The sequence below is a fragment of the Nansenia antarctica genome (assembly GCF_963989245.1).
Source record: "Nansenia antarctica genome assembly, chromosome: 5".
Lineage (NCBI taxonomy): Eukaryota > Metazoa > Chordata > Actinopteri > Argentiniformes > Microstomatidae > Nansenia > Nansenia antarctica.
In genome coordinates, this window is record NC_137690.1 from 70248587 (window position 1) to 70265653 (window position 17067).

The following is a 17067-nucleotide window of genomic DNA, read 5'->3' on the forward strand; positions in this document are numbered from 1 at the left end:
TGTGTGTGTGTGTGTGTGTGTGTGTGTCCGTCTCTCCACAACAGTGTCTGGTCTGAAGCCAGAGGAGGTTCCTGAGCTCAGGATGGAGGCGGAGGAGAGACACAGCGCTAGCTACGAAGTCCACCACCAGAAGCTGGTACACACACACACAAACACACACACACACAAACACGCACACACACACACACACACACACACAAACACACACACACACAGCCTACCGCTCGTGCGTCCTTGCGGCAGGCTCGCAAGGTTGTGTTGCCATGGTAACCGGCGGTTACCCCGCTGAGACGGAGGCTGTTCAGGACCGCGTCAGGACGTTGTTCTCTCAGGGGCTCTCGTCCTCCGCCCGAACAGCGGCGGAAGTTGAATAATGAAAGAAGAAAAAGGAAAAGATGAGCAGTCCTCATTTCAACTCCAGCTCTATTCAGCCTCCGTCACATTCATCTTACCTCTGAAATACCTCTTCTTTGTGACTTTGTTGTTGAACATTTTCACTTTATGTATAAGAAACTCTCAAACAGATAGAGCTTCCTTAGAAACATAACACAATAGTATGAAAAGAAAAAAGAAACACAAAGCAAAAGTGAGGTTGTGGAACGGTCAAATTAAATCAATATAGAGTTTATCCAGTCTAACATACATTGTTACATGTTGTACAAAAGTAGTCATGGGGCATCAGACATATTAGCTGGATATATACACCATTTTCCCCCAACGTTTTTCCCCCCAGTTCTTCTGAAATCCCTCTTAAATAACTCTATCTAACTTTATCTGAAACATTTTTATAAAAGTATTACGACCTCTGTACACCTCCACCGTAATCCCATAATCCGGACCTTTTATGACAAATGATGTTGCGTCATACTGTCTCCTACAGTAATCCCCCAGCCACCACACCCTAAGAATTACGCTGCGGTCCTCTGTGGCTCCGTTGGTAGAGCATAGCGCTATAACACTTAGGTTGGGGGTTCGATTCCCGCTGGATATACGTATATATACAGAAAGAAGGTGTGCACTCACTGAAATGTGAGTCACTTTGGATAAAAGCGTCAGCTAAATGGCGTCTGTCACCATGTCACCACCCCCCCAGTCTGCAAGCTGAGACCCAGTCTCCTAGAGGCAGCATGGGCAGGGTTGCCAGATTGGATTGACAATTTCCAGCCTAACCACAGTCTAAAAACAGCTAAATCCACCAAAAACCAGCCCAAAACCTATATTGTCAGAAAACCGCTAATTACTATTGGGCAGGTGCCCATCTCCTGCCCCCTAAACTGGATGTCTGTTGCCAATGATGTTTGTAAAATAAAATAAAAACCCACCCCATCTGGCAACCTTGAGCGTGGGCTCCCGGTGAGCAGGATGAAATGAGACATTCATCCAAGTCTTACAATAGTATCACATCTTACCATTGACCAAATCGATGTATCTGTTTTTAAAAAGTTGCTTGGGATCATAGATCACCAGGCAACTGGTGAAGCCGGGAACAAGTCGGCAACCCAATCAAACTGTTCAGGACGGATTGATGGCAGCTGCTGGACTGAAAAAATCAGGTGTAGTGCTGAGGCACAAACATGTACATTTCAAGCCTGCAAACTGTGACACTTTAAATAACGTGAAACAATACTATTGTGCAATATGACAACCCTAGTCGTCTATCTGTACAGTATAGTACAGTGGATAGTGTACATAGCCTTTATTTATGTAAACCAGCTCCTTCCCTTCTTGTGATTTTTATTTTTATTTTTACGTTTTTTTTTCTTCCCCTTTTCCTAACACCAGGGGAGCCACCCCTCCTAAATTTCGTTGTTTGGTACCTGTACTGTAGCAATGACAATAAAGTCCATTCATTCATTCATTCATTCAGACTCTCACAAATGTAAACACATTTCAATGTTGTTGAAAATCAATGACACACTCGCTAGTCAAGCCAAAATGTTGCAATGCAATGGATTCGGCGAGTAATCCTCACTACTACCTAGTTAACTATAACACTACTTAAAATTGGCTCACAAAGCAAGCTGTGTTGGTTGACTAGCGAGTTGATCCTATGATAATGTTGCTTTGATCGATTTACGTTGTGTATAGAAGCTATAATCCATGACTGTCTTATTTTTTGCAACTGGCTGGCTAGTTCACTGCCACTCTTTTAACTAGCCAGTTAGCCAGTGTTTTAACTAGCCAACTAGCCAGTTAGTCACTGTTTTAACTAGCCAGTTAGCCACTGTTTTAACTAGCCAGTTAGCCAGTTAGCCACTGTTTTAACTAGCCAGTTAGCCAGTTAGCCACTGTTTTAACTAGCTAGTTAGCCACGGTTTTAACTAGCCAGTTAGCCACTGTTTTAACTAGCCAGTTAGCCACGGTTTTAACTAGCCAGTTAGCCACTGTTTTAACTAGCCAGTTAGCCAGTTAGCCACGGTTTTAACTAGCCAGTTAGCCACTGTCTGTCACAGGGTTTTTTGTCATCTCAGGTGGATGAGACGCAGGGAGAGAGGGGGGAAATGTCAAAAGCTATTTCCAGAGTTACATGCGTAGACTTAACATTGTCTGTCTCCCCAGGTGTTCTTTGCCGAAGACGTCGGTTCCAACAAGGGAGCAATTATCGGCCTGATGGTGGGTGGTGTCGTCATAGCGACCGTTATCGTCATCACCCTGGTGATGTTGAGGAAGAAGCAGTACACATCTATCCACCACGGAGTCATCGAGGTGTGTGTGTGTGTGTGTGTGTGTGTCTGTGTGTGTGTGTGTGTGTGTGTGTGTGTCTGTGTGTGTGTCTGTGTGTGTGTCTGTGTGTGTGTGTGTGTGTCTGTGTATGTGTGTGCCTATGCCTGTGTGTGTGTGTGTGTGTGTGTGTGTGTGTGTGTGTGTGTGTGTGCCTATGCCTGTGTGTGTGTCTATGCCTGTGTGTGTGTGTGTGTGTGTGTGTGTGTGTGTGCCTATGCCTGTGTGTGTGTCTATGCCTGTGTGTGTGTGTGTGTGTGTGTGTGTGTGTCTATGCGTGTGTAACCCTCTCTCTCTCTCTCTCTCTCTCTCTCTCTCTCTCTCTCTCTCTCTCTCCTCTCAGGTGGATGCTGCAGTGACCCCAGAGGAACGTCACCTGTCTAAGATGCAGCAGAACGGCTATGAGAACCCCACCTACAAGTTCTTTGAGCAGATGCAGAACTGAGGAAAGAACGTCCCTCACCTTCCTCCTTGACCACTACCCCCCCCTTCCCCCCCCCCACACACCCCCCCTCCGCCCCTGTCCCACTCCTACTTTTACCTACCTACCCTGGTCCTTGTCCTTATCCAACCCCCAACACTACCCCCCCCCCCAGACAGTGTGGGCTGGACCACGATCAATATCACTATCTCCTTCTCCACGCTGGTCCAGAGTCAGTTGAAGTGTTGTGGCTTGTGATGGTTGAGGTGTGGACTTGGGTAGGGGAAGCTGACCCTAGACCAGCGTCGAGGGGGGCATTCTTTGTCACCCACATTGTCCCACTCTTACACTACTGCACTCACTATACACTGGGGTATACAGTGGCTGAGGTTTATGGGTAATGAAATCCTCCTGTTTTCACCTCTCTCTCTTTTTTTCCCCCCTCTTCCCCCCCTCTCTCTCTCTCTCTCTCTTTCCTTCTCCATGCATTCTTATGACAGCTGTGCTGTGTTGTTGAGCACACAAGGCTAAAAATGATGACGATGGTAATAATGTACTTTGAATGAGCTCTTTATTTTAGAGTTATTCTATCGTTTCCGGTTTTGTTTTTCAAAAAAGAAATAGAAATGAACAAAAAAAAGAAAAAAGTTTTTTTTTTTATTGCGTGTCATGTAATGAAGTATTGCTGAAATCTAGCTGTTCCTATTTAGTGCATGATGACAACAATGATGGACAGGATAAAGAAGAAAAAAAAAACATAAAACAGAGGGTCTTTTTCCGCTTCTCAGAGAGGTCCTTTCTCACGTAGAGATTGTCTAGCAGGATTGTACATTTAGTATCTTCTCGTGATCATGTGACTAAAAGACAGTGAAAAAAAAACGTATAAATCTAGACGAATGGGCTCTCTGCTTTGATATCATGTTAAATACACTTTTAAGAGAGATCTGTGCTTCTGGTTAAGTTTTTTTTTTTTTAAACCATGCTATGTTCCTAATTCTATGGGGGATGGCTTGATCCGTATGTGTATAATATTATTATTTTTATCTGACGTTTATTGTGTTGGCATCATATACATTTGCAGAATTTAATGTAGAGGCTCCTTAAAAATGCCCTATTTAATTTTTCTTTTTTCCATTCATGTTGTTGTGTGTTTTTTAAGGGGGGGGGGCGGGGGGAGAAAGGCCGATTCAGGTTGGGGGAGGGGAGGGGGACGGGAGGGGAAGGGGGTGGGGTTGGCAATTGTGTGTGTGCGTGCGTGTGTGTGTGTGTGTGTGTGTCTAGTTAGCGTTCTTGTCCAGTTCCATGTGTGCAGAAATAAAACGAACCCTTCTCCGCCGTCTGTTAATGAGTGTGATACACAGATCTTCACAAGACATTCTCCTCCCCCCTCCCACCCCCCTATCAACCCCTCTCTCCCTCCCTCTTCTTCTGAGACACGAACAGGTGCAGTGCTGCGGGGGCAGGCATGTGAGAGATAGAGGGAGGGAAGGAGGGAGGAAGAGCTAGAGGGAATTACTAGCTGTTCCAGATGGGTAGCCAGGCGAGCAGCGCGTCAAATGGATTTTCACCCCCACCTCCCATCTCCTTCAGGCATGTTACTCACCTCTACCATCCCCCCCCCCACATGATATGACCAACTTGGGCACCGTGCAGGAGGGGCGGCTTGGAGGGGCTGGTATCGATGGAATCCTAAAACCGTTTCAGTTGGGGGAGTAAAAGGAGTTTGCGGTTCGCCCTCGGGTTTGTTAAGAGAGTGTCTGTCGATCATGAGCATACATCTTTGTTTCGGAAAGGCCCTTTTTCTATCGAAGGTCAAATCTACTAGTACCAGAGGTGTCTGGCAGGGTTGTGGTGGTGTGGAGAGATGTGTGTGGGTCAATCTGCAGGTGATGAGGCTTTTTTGCTTTGGTTTCGGGAGGGTGGTTACTTCATGGCCAGCAGGTGACAGTAGAGTTAGATAGAAAAGCAGGGTTTGTCTTTTATTTTCTGTGGCTTTATTTCCACTGTGTGTAATATCGTGCAAGCCATTTGCTTTTGACTGGGAAAACGCTTTCTACACTGTATTCCATAAATAAAGTTTTGAATGTACATACAGCTCTTTTAAAGTCTTGGCTCTTTTGTTTGTTTGTGTGTTTTACTGGTGGATGTGGTGTAACTGAAGACCAGTTTACCGTATTATTATTATTATGCAACATACGGCTTCTGAGTTGTCTCACCAGGCTCACTCAGGTATATGTGTCTGTCTCCCTCCAGTGGTGGTAAGTGGAAGTGGCCTGTGGCCTGTGTGTATGATGATGATGATGATGATGATGATGGGGGGTGATAGGAAGGTCGTAGAGACACCATTCAAATGGTTTTAGATTCCCTGTCCTCTGGTCTATCCGGGGGTGTTGGAATTGTTCTCCTAACCCGCGGGGAACCATACGTTATTAACCCCGGGAGGGGTCACACTACGGGACGTATAACGCTGGCTATGAATATGGTAGAAACACAAGGTTTTCATATTTAAGTTCATTAGGTCTACACGGTCATTTGAAGCCTAACCCCAGCCCTCTACGACCCCGGGAAGTCATGTTAAACTGAAGTTAAAACACAACGAGATTGCTAAGCTAACACCGCTAATGCGGAAGTCCCTCCTGTGTCTCAGAAGACAGACAGAGAGAGAGACGTGCAGCCACCCAGTATCGAGCCCCGCGTGGAGTCATTGTCCATCATTTCTTGTCAATTTCAATAAAGACAGACACACACAGACACACGGAGACAACGACAGGTCATTCTAGAGGAAGAGAGAAATGGGATAATAGGATTCTATTCTCTGACAGCCAATGTCCGCGATTCCACACTGGCCAGTAGATGTCGAGTTTTTTTTTTTTATATGTTTGTATGACTGGCTCGTTAGCTCAGTGTGTAAGTCTGCCGCAAGGTAGACTTTGTAGTCCTGGGTTCGAATCCCAGGCGGGCAGGTCAATTTGCACTTTTCAATGTGAAGGACAAACAGGAAGGAAAAAAAAAAGGCATGCGCAGCGGCAAATAATTCCTGGGCTCAGTCCAGAGAGAGAGAGAGAGAGAGAGAGAGAGAGAGAGAGGAATTTTCCCTTTTGAAAATATATTTTTGAAAAATCCCGCCTCAAAATATATATTTTTTTTTTTTTTTTTTTTCTTCTTCTTCTGTGTCAGTGCGTCTACCGGCCCGAGTCTCTATGGGGGAATGCAATGACCGTTTTGGACACCAAACACACCAAAGAACATCTACTCTTCGAGGCGAATCCAGTCAGACCATTATCAGACCTGCTGGACGTGTCTGTGCGCGTGTGTGACTGGATGTCTACATTCAATGTGTCTCACCGTGTGACTGGATGTGTGTGTGTATATGTGTTAATGAGCTGTATGAGTGTGTGGATGTGTATGAGTGTGGATGTGTGTGTATGAGTATGTGTGGATGTGTGTATGAGTATGTGTGTGGATGTGTGAGTATGTGTATGTGTGTGGATGTGTGTGTATGAGTATGTGTGTGGATGTGTGTGTATGAGTATGTGGATATGAGTATGTGTGGATGTGTGTGTATGAGTATGTGTATATGTATGTGTATGCTTATGTATGTTAATGAGCTGTATGTTAATGAGCTTCATGTTAATTAGCTTCATACTAATGAGCTTCATGCTAATGAGCTGTATGTTAATTAGCTGTGTGTGTCTCTGTGTGTATACGTGTGTCTGTGTGTGTATGTTAATGAGCTGTATGTTAATGAGCTGTATGTTAATTAGATTCATGCTAATGAGCTGTATGTTAATGAGCTGTATGTTAATGAGCTGTATGTTAATTAGCTGTGTGTCTCTGTGTGTGTATGTTAATGAGCTGTATGTTAATTAGCTGTATGTTAATGAGCTGTATGTTAATTAGCTGTGTGTGTCTCTGTGTGTGTATATGTGTGTGTCTGTGTGTGTATGTTAATGAGCTGTATGTTAATGAGCTGTATGTTAATGAGCTGTATGTTAATTAGCTGTGTGTGTCTCTGTGTGTATACGTGTGTCTGTGTGTGTGTATGTTAATGAGCTGTATGTTAATGAGCTGTATGTTAATGAGCTTCATGTTAATGAGATTCATGCTAATGAGCTGTATGTTAATTAGCTGTGTGTGTCTCTGTGTGTATACGTGTGTCTGTGTGTGTGTGTGTATGTTAATGAGCTGTATGTTAATGAGCTGTATGTTAATTAGATTCATGCTAATGAGCTGTATGTTAATGAGCTGTATGTTAATGAGCTGTATGTTAATGAGCTTTATGTTAATTAGCTGTGTGTGTCTCTGTGTGTCTCTGTGTGTGTATGTTAATGAGCTGTATGTTAATGAGCTGTATGTTAATGAGCTTCATGTTAATGAGATTCATGCTAATGAGCTGTATGTTAATGAGCTGTATGTTAATTAGCTGTGTGTGTCTCTGTGTGTATACGTGTTTCTGTGTGTGTGTGTATGTTAATGAGCTGTATGTTAATGAGCTGTATGTTAATGAGATTCATGCTAATGAGCTGTATGTTAATGAGCTGTATGTTAATGAGCTGTATGTTAATGAGCTGTATGTTAATTAGCTGTGTGTGTCTCTGTGTGTGTATACGTGTGTCTGTGTGTGTATGTTAATGAGCTGTATGTTAATGAGCTGTATGTCAATGAGCTTCATGTTAATGAGATTCATGCTAATGAGCTGTATGTTAATGAGCTGTATGTTAATTAGCTGTGTGTGTCTCTGTGTGTGTATACGCGTGTCTGTGTGTGTGTGTATGTTAATGAGCTGTATGTTAATGAGCTGTATGTTAATGAGATTCATGCTAATGAGCTGTATGTTAATGAGCTGTATGTTAATGAGCTGTATGTTAATTAGCTGTATGTTAATTAGCTGTGTGTGTGTCTCTGTGTGTGTATGTTAATGAGCTGTATGTTAATGAGCTGTATGTTAATGAGCTTCATGCTAATGAGATTCATGCTAATGAGCTGTATGTTAATGAGCTGTATGTTAATGAGCTGTATGTTAATTAGCTGTGTGTGTCTCTGTGTGTGTGTCTGTGTGTGTGTATGTTAATGAGCTGTATGTTAATGAGCTGTAAATCAACGTGGGAGGAGCTTAAGGCAAAGTGGGCGGAGCTTAAATCAAAGTGGGAGGAGCTTAAATCAAAGTGGGAGGCGCTTAATTCAAAGTGGGAGGAGCTTAAATCAAAGTGGGAGGAGCTTAAATCAAAGTGGGAGGAGCTTAAATCAAAGTGGGAGGAGCTTAAGTCAAAGTGGGAGGAGCTTAAATCAACGTGGGAGGAGCTTAAATCAAAGTGGGAGGAGCTTAAATCAAAGTGGGAGGAGCTTAAGTCAAAGTGGGAGGAGCTTAAATCAAAGTGGGAGGAGCTTAAGTCAAAGTGGGTGGAGCTTAAGTCAAAGTGGGAGGAGCTTAAGTCAAAGTGGGCGGAGCTTAAGGCAAAGTGGGATGCGCTTAAGTCAAAGTGGGAGGAGCTTAAGTCAAAGTGGGAGGAGCTTAAATAAACGTGGGAGGAGCTTAAATCAAAGTGGGAGGAGCTTAAATCAAAGTGGGAGGAGCTTAAATCAAAGTGGGATGAGCTTAAGTCAAAGTGGGCGGAGCTTAAGTCAAAGTGGGAGGAGCTTAAGTCAAAGTGGGAGGAGCTTAAGTTAAAGTGGGCGGAGCTTAAGGCAAAGTGGGAGGAGCTTAAATCAAAGTGGGATGCGCTTAAGTCAAAGTGGGAGGAGCTTAAGTCAAAGTGGGAGGAGCTTAAGTCAAAGTGGGCGGAGCTTAAGTCAAAGTGGGAGGAGCTTAAATCAAAGTGAGAGGAGCTTAAATCAAAGTGGGAGGAGCTTAATTCAAAGTGGGCGGAGCTTAAATCAAAGTGGGATGAGCTTAAATCAAAGTGGGAGGAGCTTAAATCAAAGTGGGAGGAGCTTAAGTCAAAGTGGGCGGAGCTTAAGTCAAAGTGGGCGGAGCTTAATTCAAAGTGGGAGGAGCTTAAATCAAAGTGGGCGGAGCTTAAATCAAAGTGGGCGGAGCTTAAATCAAAGTGGGCGGAGCTTAAATCAACGTGAGAGGAGCTTAAGGCAAAGTGGGCGGAGCTTAAATCAAAGTGGGAGGAGCTTAAGTCAAAGTGGGCGGAGCTTAAATTAAAGTGGGAGGAGCTTAAATCAAAGTGGGAGGAGCTTAAGTCAAAGTGGGCGGAGCTTAAATCAAAGTGGGAGGAGCTTAAATCAAAGTGGGAGGAGCTTAAGTCAAAGTGGGCGGAGCTTAAATCAAAGTGGGAGGAGCTTAAGTCAAAGTGGGCTGAGCTTAAGTCAAAGTGGGCGGAGCTTAAGTCAAAGTGGGAGGAGCTTAAATCAAAGTGGGCGGAGCTTAAGTCAAAGTGGGCGGAGCTTAAGTCAAAGTGGGCGGAGCTTAAATCAAAGTGTGATGAGCTTAAATCAAAGTGGGAGGAGCTTAAGTCAAAGTGGGAGGAGCTTAAGTCAAAGTGGGAGGAGCTTAGGTCAAAGTGGGCGGAGCTTAAATCAAAGTGGGAGGAGCTTAAATCAAAGTGGGCGTAGCTTAAATCAAAGTGGGAGGAGCTTAAGTCAAAGTGGGAGGAGCTTAACTCAATGTAGGAGGAGCCTAAGTCAAAGTGGGCGGAGCTTAAGTCAAAGTGGGAGGAGCTTAAGTCGAAGTGGGCGGAGCTTAAATCAAAGTGGGAGGAGCTTAAATCAAAGTGGGAGGAGCTTAAGTCAAAGTGGGCGGAGCTTAAATCAAAGCGGGCGGAGCTTGTGTCTAAGTGGGAGTGGCTTAATTGATTAATTCAAATTGTGGGCGGAGCTTGTGTCAAAAGTGGGCGGAGCTTGTGTCAAAGTGGGCGGAGCTTAAGTGGGAGTGGGAGTGGCTTAGACATTTAGTGGGCGGAGCTTGTGTCAAAGTGGGAGTGGCTTAATTGATTAATTCCAATTTTCTTTCATTTGCCAACAAACGACCTACCTAGACTGTACGCAGTTGCACCCTAGGATGAAAGCCTAGGATGAAAAACAGAAATCGGTGCCAGAAAGTCCCAGTCACCCAAAAATCGGCACGATGAAGCGTCACAGGGGTCCGGTCGCGTGCCCCGAGTTTCGAGGCGCTAGCTCAAACGGTCGCTCCGTGGCGCCCCCTTTAATTACGGATTTCGCACTTACGTCAAAGCTCCCCGTTTGGGCCACGAATGGCCGATCAAGCCGAAACTCTGGGTAAACACTTGTCTCACCAAGATGTTCGACATATGTGAAAACCAGACCTCTAGCTCACAGCTAGGAGGGAAGTTATGAATTCTGGCCACAGGGGGCGCCGCAACCGAGTCGGGGCTCGGATATGTGTTCGGCGGGCCCGAGCCGATTCGGAAAATATCTGAACCGTGTCTGTGGCACTTACTTACTGTGGTTGCTGAGCTAAAGTCCTTTAACCTAGCCCGGAGGGAGCTTGTGTAAAAGTGGGCGGAGCTTAAGTCAAAGTGGGCGGAGCTTGTGTAAAAGTGGGCGGAGCTTGCGAAAAAGTGGGCGGAGCTTAAGGCAAAGTGGGCGGAGCTTATGTAAAAGTGGGCGGAGCTTAAGGCAAAGTGGGCGGAGCTTGTGTAAAAGTGGGCGGAGCTTAAGTCAAAGTGGGAGGAGCTTAAATCGAAGTGGGTGGAGCTTAAGTCAAAGTGGGCGGAGCTTAAGTCAAAGTGGGAGGAGCTTAAGTCAAAGTGGGCGGAGCTTAAGTCAAAGTGGGAGGAGCTTAAATCAAAGTGGGAGGAGCTTAAGTCTAAGTGGGAGGAGCTTAAGTCAAAGTGGGTGGAGCTTAAGTCAAAGTGGGAGGAGCTTAAATCAAAGTGGGAGGAGCTTAAGTCAAAGTGGGCGGAGCTTAAGTCAAAGTGGGAGGAGCTTAAATCAAAGTGGGAGGAGCTTAAGTCAAAGCGGGCGGAGCTTAAATCAAAGTGGGAGGAGCTTAAATCAAAGTGGGCGGGGCTTAAGTCAAAGTGGGCGGAGCTTGTGTCAAAGTGGGCGGAGCTTAAGTCAAAGTGGGCACAACAACCACACACACGCGCGCACACACACACGCACGCGCACACGCACGTACGCGCACGCACGCGCACACACGCGCACAAGCTCCGCCCACTTTGACTTAAGCTCCGCCCACTTTGACTTAAGCTCCGCCCACTTTGACACAAGCTCCGCCCACTTTGACTTAAGATCCGCCCACTTTGACACAAGCTCCGCCCACTTTGACTTAAGCGTGCGCGCGTGTGCGCGCGCGTGCGTGCGCGTGTGTGTGTACGTACGCGCATGCGCGTGTGTATGCGCGTGCGTGCGCGTACGTGCGCGTGTGTGCGTGCGCGCGTACGTGTGCGTGCGCGTGTGTGCGTGTGTGTGCGCGCACGTGCGCGTGTGTGTGCGCGCGTGTGTGTGTGTGTGCGCGAGTGTGTGCGCGTGCGTGCGCGCGCGTGTGTGCGTGTGTGTGCGCGCGTGTGTGTGTACGTGTGCGTGCGCGTGTGTGCGCGCGCGCGCGTGTGTGTGTGCGCGCGTGTGTGCGTACGTGTGTGTGCGTGTGCGCGCGTGTGTGTGCGCGCGTGTGTGTGTGCGCGCGTGTGTGCGCGCGCGCGTGTGCGTACGTGTGTGCGTGCGCGCGCGTGTGTGCGCGTACGTGCGCGTGTGTGCGCGTGTGTGCGTGTGTGTGCGTGTTCGCGTGCGTGTGTATGTGTGTGCGCGCACGTGCGCGCGCGTGTGTGTGTACGTGTGCGTGCGCGCGTGTGTGCGCGCGCGCGTGTGTGTGCGTACGTGTGTACGTGCGCGTGCGTGTGTGTGTATGCGCGCGCGTGTGCGTGCGCGTGTGTGCGTGTTCGCGCGTGTGTGTGCGTGTGTGTGTGCGCGCGTGTGTGCGTACGTGTGTGTGCGTGTGCGCGCGTGTGTGTGCGCGCGCGTGTGTGCGCGCGCGCGTGTGCGTACGTGTGTGTGCGTGCGCGCGCGTGTGTGCGCGTACGTGCGCGTGTGTGCGCGTGTGTGCGTGTGTGTGCGCGCACGTTCGCGTGTGTGCGCGTGTGTGCGCGCACGTTCGCGCGTGTGTGCGTGCGTGTGTGTGCGTGTTCGCGCGTGCGTGTGTGCGCGTGTTCGCGTGCTTGTGTATGTGTGTGCGCGCACGTGCGCGCGTGTGTGTGTGTGTACGTGTGCGTGCGCGTGTGTGTGCGCACGTGCGCGCGCGTGTGTGTGTGCGCGCGTGTGTGCGCGTGCGTGTGTGTGCGCGCGCGCGTGTGTGCGTACGTGTGTACGTGCGCGTGCGTGTGTGTGTATGCGCGCGCGTGTGCGTGCGCGTGTGTGCGTGTTCGCGCGTGTGTGTGCGTGTGTGCGCGTGTGCGCGTGTGTGTACGCGTGCACACACACGCGCGCGCACACGCACGCACACAAAGTGTCAAAGTGGGAGGAGCTTAAATCAAAGTGGGAGGAGCTTAATTCAAAGTGGGAGGAGCTTAAATCAAAGTGGGAGGAGCTTAAATCAAAGTGGGAGGAGCTTAAATCAAAGCGGGAGGAGCTTAAGTCAAAGTGGGCGGAGCTTAAGTCAAAGTGGGAGGAGCTTAAGTCAAAGTGGGAGGAGCTTACGTCAAAGTGGGAGGAGCTTAAATCAAAGTGGGAGGAGCTTAAATCAAAGTGGGAGGAGCTTAAATCAAAGCGGGAGGAGCTTAAGTCAAAGTGGGCGGAGCTTAAGTCAAAGTGGGCGGAGCTTAAGTCTGTTAATGAGTGTGATACACAGATCTTCACAAGACATTCTCCTCCCCCCTCCCACCCCCCTATCAACCCCTCTCTCCCTCCCTCTTCTTCTGAGACACGAACAGGTGCAGTGCTGCGGGGGCAGGCATGTGAGAGATAGAGGGAGGGAAGGAGGGAGGAAGAGCTAGAGGGAATTACTAGCTGTTCCAGATGGGTAGCCAGGCGAGCAGCGCGTCAAATGGATTTTCACCCCCACCTCCCATCTCCTTCAGGCATGTTACTCACCTCTACCATCCCCCCCCCCACATGATATGACCAACTTGGGCACCGTGCAGGAGGGGCGGCTTGGAGGGGCTGGTATCGATGGAATCCTAAAACCGTTTCAGTTGGGGGAGTAAAAGGAGTTTGCGGTTCGCCCTCGGGTTTGTTAAGAGAGTGTCTGTCGATCATGAGCATACATCTTTGTTTCGGAAAGGCCCTTTTTCTATCGAAGGTCAAATCTACTAGTACCAGAGGTGTCTGGCAGGGTTGTGGTGGTGTGGAGAGATGTGTGTGGGTCAATCTGCAGGTGATGAGGCTTTTTTGCTTTGGTTTCGGGAGGGTGGTTACTTCATGGCCAGCAGGTGACAGTAGAGTTAGATAGAAAAGCAGGGTTTGTCTTTTATTTTCTGTGGCTTTATTTCCACTGTGTGTAATATCGTGCAAGCCATTTGCTTTTGACTGGGAAAACGCTTTCTACACTGTATTCCATAAATAAAGTTTTGAATGTACATACAGCTCTTTTAAAGTCTTGGCTCTTTTGTTTGTTTGTGTGTTTTACTGGTGGATGTGGTGTAACTGAAGACCAGTTTACCGTATTATTATTATTATGCAACATACGGCTTCTGAGTTGTCTCACCAGGCTCACTCAGGTATATGTGTCTGTCTCCCTCCAGTGGTGGTAAGTGGAAGTGGCGCCTGTGGCCTGTGTGTATGATGATGATGATGATGATGATGGGGGGTGATAGGAAGGTCGTAGAGACACCATTCAAATGGTTTTAGATTCCCTGTCCTCTGGTCTATCCGGGGGTGTTGGAATTGTTCTCCTAACCCGCGGGGAACCATACGTTATTAACCCCGGGAGGGGTCACACTACGGGACGTATAACGCTGGCTATGAATATGGTAGAAACACAAGGTTTTCATATTTAAGTTCATTAGGTCTACACGGTCATTTGAAGCCTAACCCCAGCCCTCTACGAGCCCGGGAAGTCATGTTAAACTGAAGTTAAAACACAACGAGATTGCTAAGCTAACACCGCTAATACGGAAGTCCCTCACACAGACAGAGAGAGAGACGTGCAGCCACCTAGTATCGAGGCCCGCGTGGAGCCGTGTTCCATCATTTCTTGTCAATTTCAATAAAGACAGACACACACAGACACACGGAGACAACGACAATGACGACAGGTCATTCTAGAGGAAGAGAGGAATCGGATAATAGGATTCTATTCTCTGACAGCCAATGTCCGCGATTCCACACTGGCCAGTATATGTCGAGATTTTTTTTTTTTATATGTTTGTATGACTGGCTCGTTAGCTCAGTGTGTAAGTCTGCCGCAAGGTAGACTTTGTAGTCCTGGGTTCGAATCCCAGGCGGGCAGGTCAATTTGCACTTTTCAATGTGAAGGACAAACAGGAAGGAAAAAAAAAGGCATGCGCAGCGGCAAATAATTCCTGGGCTCAGTCCAGAGAGAGAGAGAGAGAGAGAGAGAGAGAGAGAGAGGAATTTTCCCTTTTGGAAATATATTTTTTGAAAATCCCGCCTCAAAATATTATTATTTTTTTTTTTTCTTCTTCTTCTGTGTCAGTGCGTCTACCGGCCCGAGTCTCTATGGGGGAATGCAATGACCGTTTTGGACACCAAACACACCAAAGAACATCTACTCTTCGAGGCGAATCCAGTCAGACCATTATCAGACCTGCTGGACGTGTCTGTGCGCGTGTGTGACTGGATGTCTACATTCAATGTGTCTCACCGTGTGACTGGATGTGTGTGTGTATATATGTGTTAATGAGCTGTATGAGTGTGTGGATGTGTATGAGTGTGGATGTGTGTGTATGAGTATGTGTGGATGTGTGTATGAGTATGTGTGTGGATGTATGTGTATGTGTGTGGATGTGTGTGTATGAGTATGTGTGTGGATGTGTGTGTATGAGTATGTGGATATGAGTATGTGTGGATGTGTGTGTATGAGTATGTGTATATGTATGTGTATGCTTATGTATGTTAATGAGCTGTATGTTAATGAGCTTCATGTTAATTAGCTTCATACTAATGAGCTTCATGCTAATGAGCTGTATGTTAATGAGCTTCACGTTAATGAGCTTCATGCTAATGTCTCTGTGTGTATATGTGTGTGTATATGTTTATGAGCTGTATGTTAATGAGCTTCATGTTAATGAGATTCATGCTAATGAGCTGTATGTTAATGAGCTGTATGTTAATTAGCTGTGTGTGTCTCTGTGTGTATACGTGTGTCTGTGTGTGTATGTTAATGAGCTGTATGTTAATGAGCTGTATGTTAATGAGATTCATGTTAATGAGATTCATGCTAATGAGCTGTATGTTAATTAGCTGTATGTTAATGAGCTGTATGTTAATGAGCTGTATGTTAATTAGCTGTGTGTGTCTCTGTGTGTGTATACGTGTGTCTGTGTGTGTATGTTAATGAGTTGTATGTTAATGAGCTGTATGTTAATGAGCTTCATGTTAATGAGATGCATGCTAATGAGCTGTATGTTAATGAGCTGTATGTTAATTAGCTGTGTGTGTCTCTGTGTGTATACGTGTGTCTGTGTGTGTGTATGTTAATGAGCTGTATGTTAATGAGCTGTATGTTAATGAGCTTCATGTTAATGAGATTCATGCTAATGAGCTGTATGTTAATTAGCTGTGTGTGTCTCTGTGTGTATACGTGTGTCTGTGTGTGTATGTTAATGAGCTGTATGTTAATGAGCTGTATGTTAATTAGATTCATGCTAATGAGCTGTATGTTAATGAGCTGTATGTTAATGAGCTGTATGTTAATGAGCTTTATGTTAATTAGCTGTGTGTGTCTGTGTGTGTGTATGTTAATGAGCTGTATGTTAATGAGCTGTATGTTAATGAGATTCATGCTAATGAGCTGTATGTTAATGAGCTGTATGTTAATTAGCTGTGTGTGTCTCTGTGTGTATACGTGTTTCTGTGTGTGTGTATGTTAATGAGCTGTATGTTAATGAGCTGTATGTTAATGAGATTCATGCTAATGAGCTGTATGTTAATGAGCTGTATGTTAATGAGCTGTATGTTAATGAGCTGTATGTTAATTAGCTGTGTGTGTCTCTGTGTGTGTATACGTGTGTCTGTGTGTGTATGTTAATGAGCTGTATGTTAATGAGCTGTATGTCAATGAGCTTCATGTTAATGAGATTCATGCTAATGAGCTGTATGTTAATGAGCTGTATGTTAATTAGCTGTGTGTGTCTCTGTGTGTGTATACGCGTGTCTGTGTGTGTATGTTAATGAGCTGTCAAAGTGGGAGGAGCTTAAGTCAAAGTGGGAGGAGCTTAAATAAACGTGGGAGGAGCTTAAATCAAAGTGGGAGGAGCTTAAATCAAAGTGGGAGGAGCTTAAATCAAAGTGGGATGAGCTTAAGTCAAAGTGGGCGGAGCTTAAGTCAAAGTGGGAGGAGCTTAAGTCAAAGTGGGAGGAGCTTAAGTCAAAGTGGGCGGAGCTTAAGGCAAAGTGGGAGGAGCTTAAATCAAAGTGGGATGCGCTTAAGTCAAAGTGGGAGGAGCTTAAGTCAAAGTGGGAGGAGCTTAAGTCAAAGTGGGCGGAGCTTAAGTCAAAGTGGGAGGAGCTTAAATCAAAGTGGGAGGAGCTTAAATCAAAGTGGGAGGAGCTTAATTCAAAGTGGGCGGAGCTTAAATCAAAGTGGGAGGAGCTTAAATCAAAGTGGGAGGAGCTTAAATCAAAGTGGGAGGAGCTTAAGTCAAAGTGGGCGGAGCTTAAGTCAAAGTGGGCGGAGCTTAATTCAAAGTGGGAGGAGCTTAAATCAAAGTGGGCGGAGCTTAAATCAAAGTGGGCGGAGCTTAAATCAAAGTGGGCGGAGCTTAAATCAACGTGGGAGGAGCTTACGGCAAAGTGGGCGGAGCTTAAATCAAAGTGGGAGGAGCTTAAGTCAAAGTGGG

The 17067-nt window shown here is 46.4% G+C and overlaps 1 protein-coding gene across 1 annotated transcript in view; it reads left to right on the forward strand.

The window, feature by feature from the left end:
• Window positions 1–4230, forward strand: part of appa (amyloid beta (A4) precursor protein a) — a 33369-nt gene extending 29139 nt beyond the window's left edge. Inside the window, exons 15-17 of the mRNA XM_080530987.1 lie at window positions 45–136; window positions 2560–2706; window positions 3065–4230. Coding sequence (XP_080387113.1) covers window positions 45–136; window positions 2560–2706; window positions 3065–3166 — 341 coding nt within the window. The 3' untranslated portion in view covers window positions 3167–4230. The remainder of the gene's footprint in view (window positions 1–44; window positions 137–2559; window positions 2707–3064) is intronic.
• The last annotated feature ends 12837 nt before the right edge of the window (window positions 4231–17067 follow it).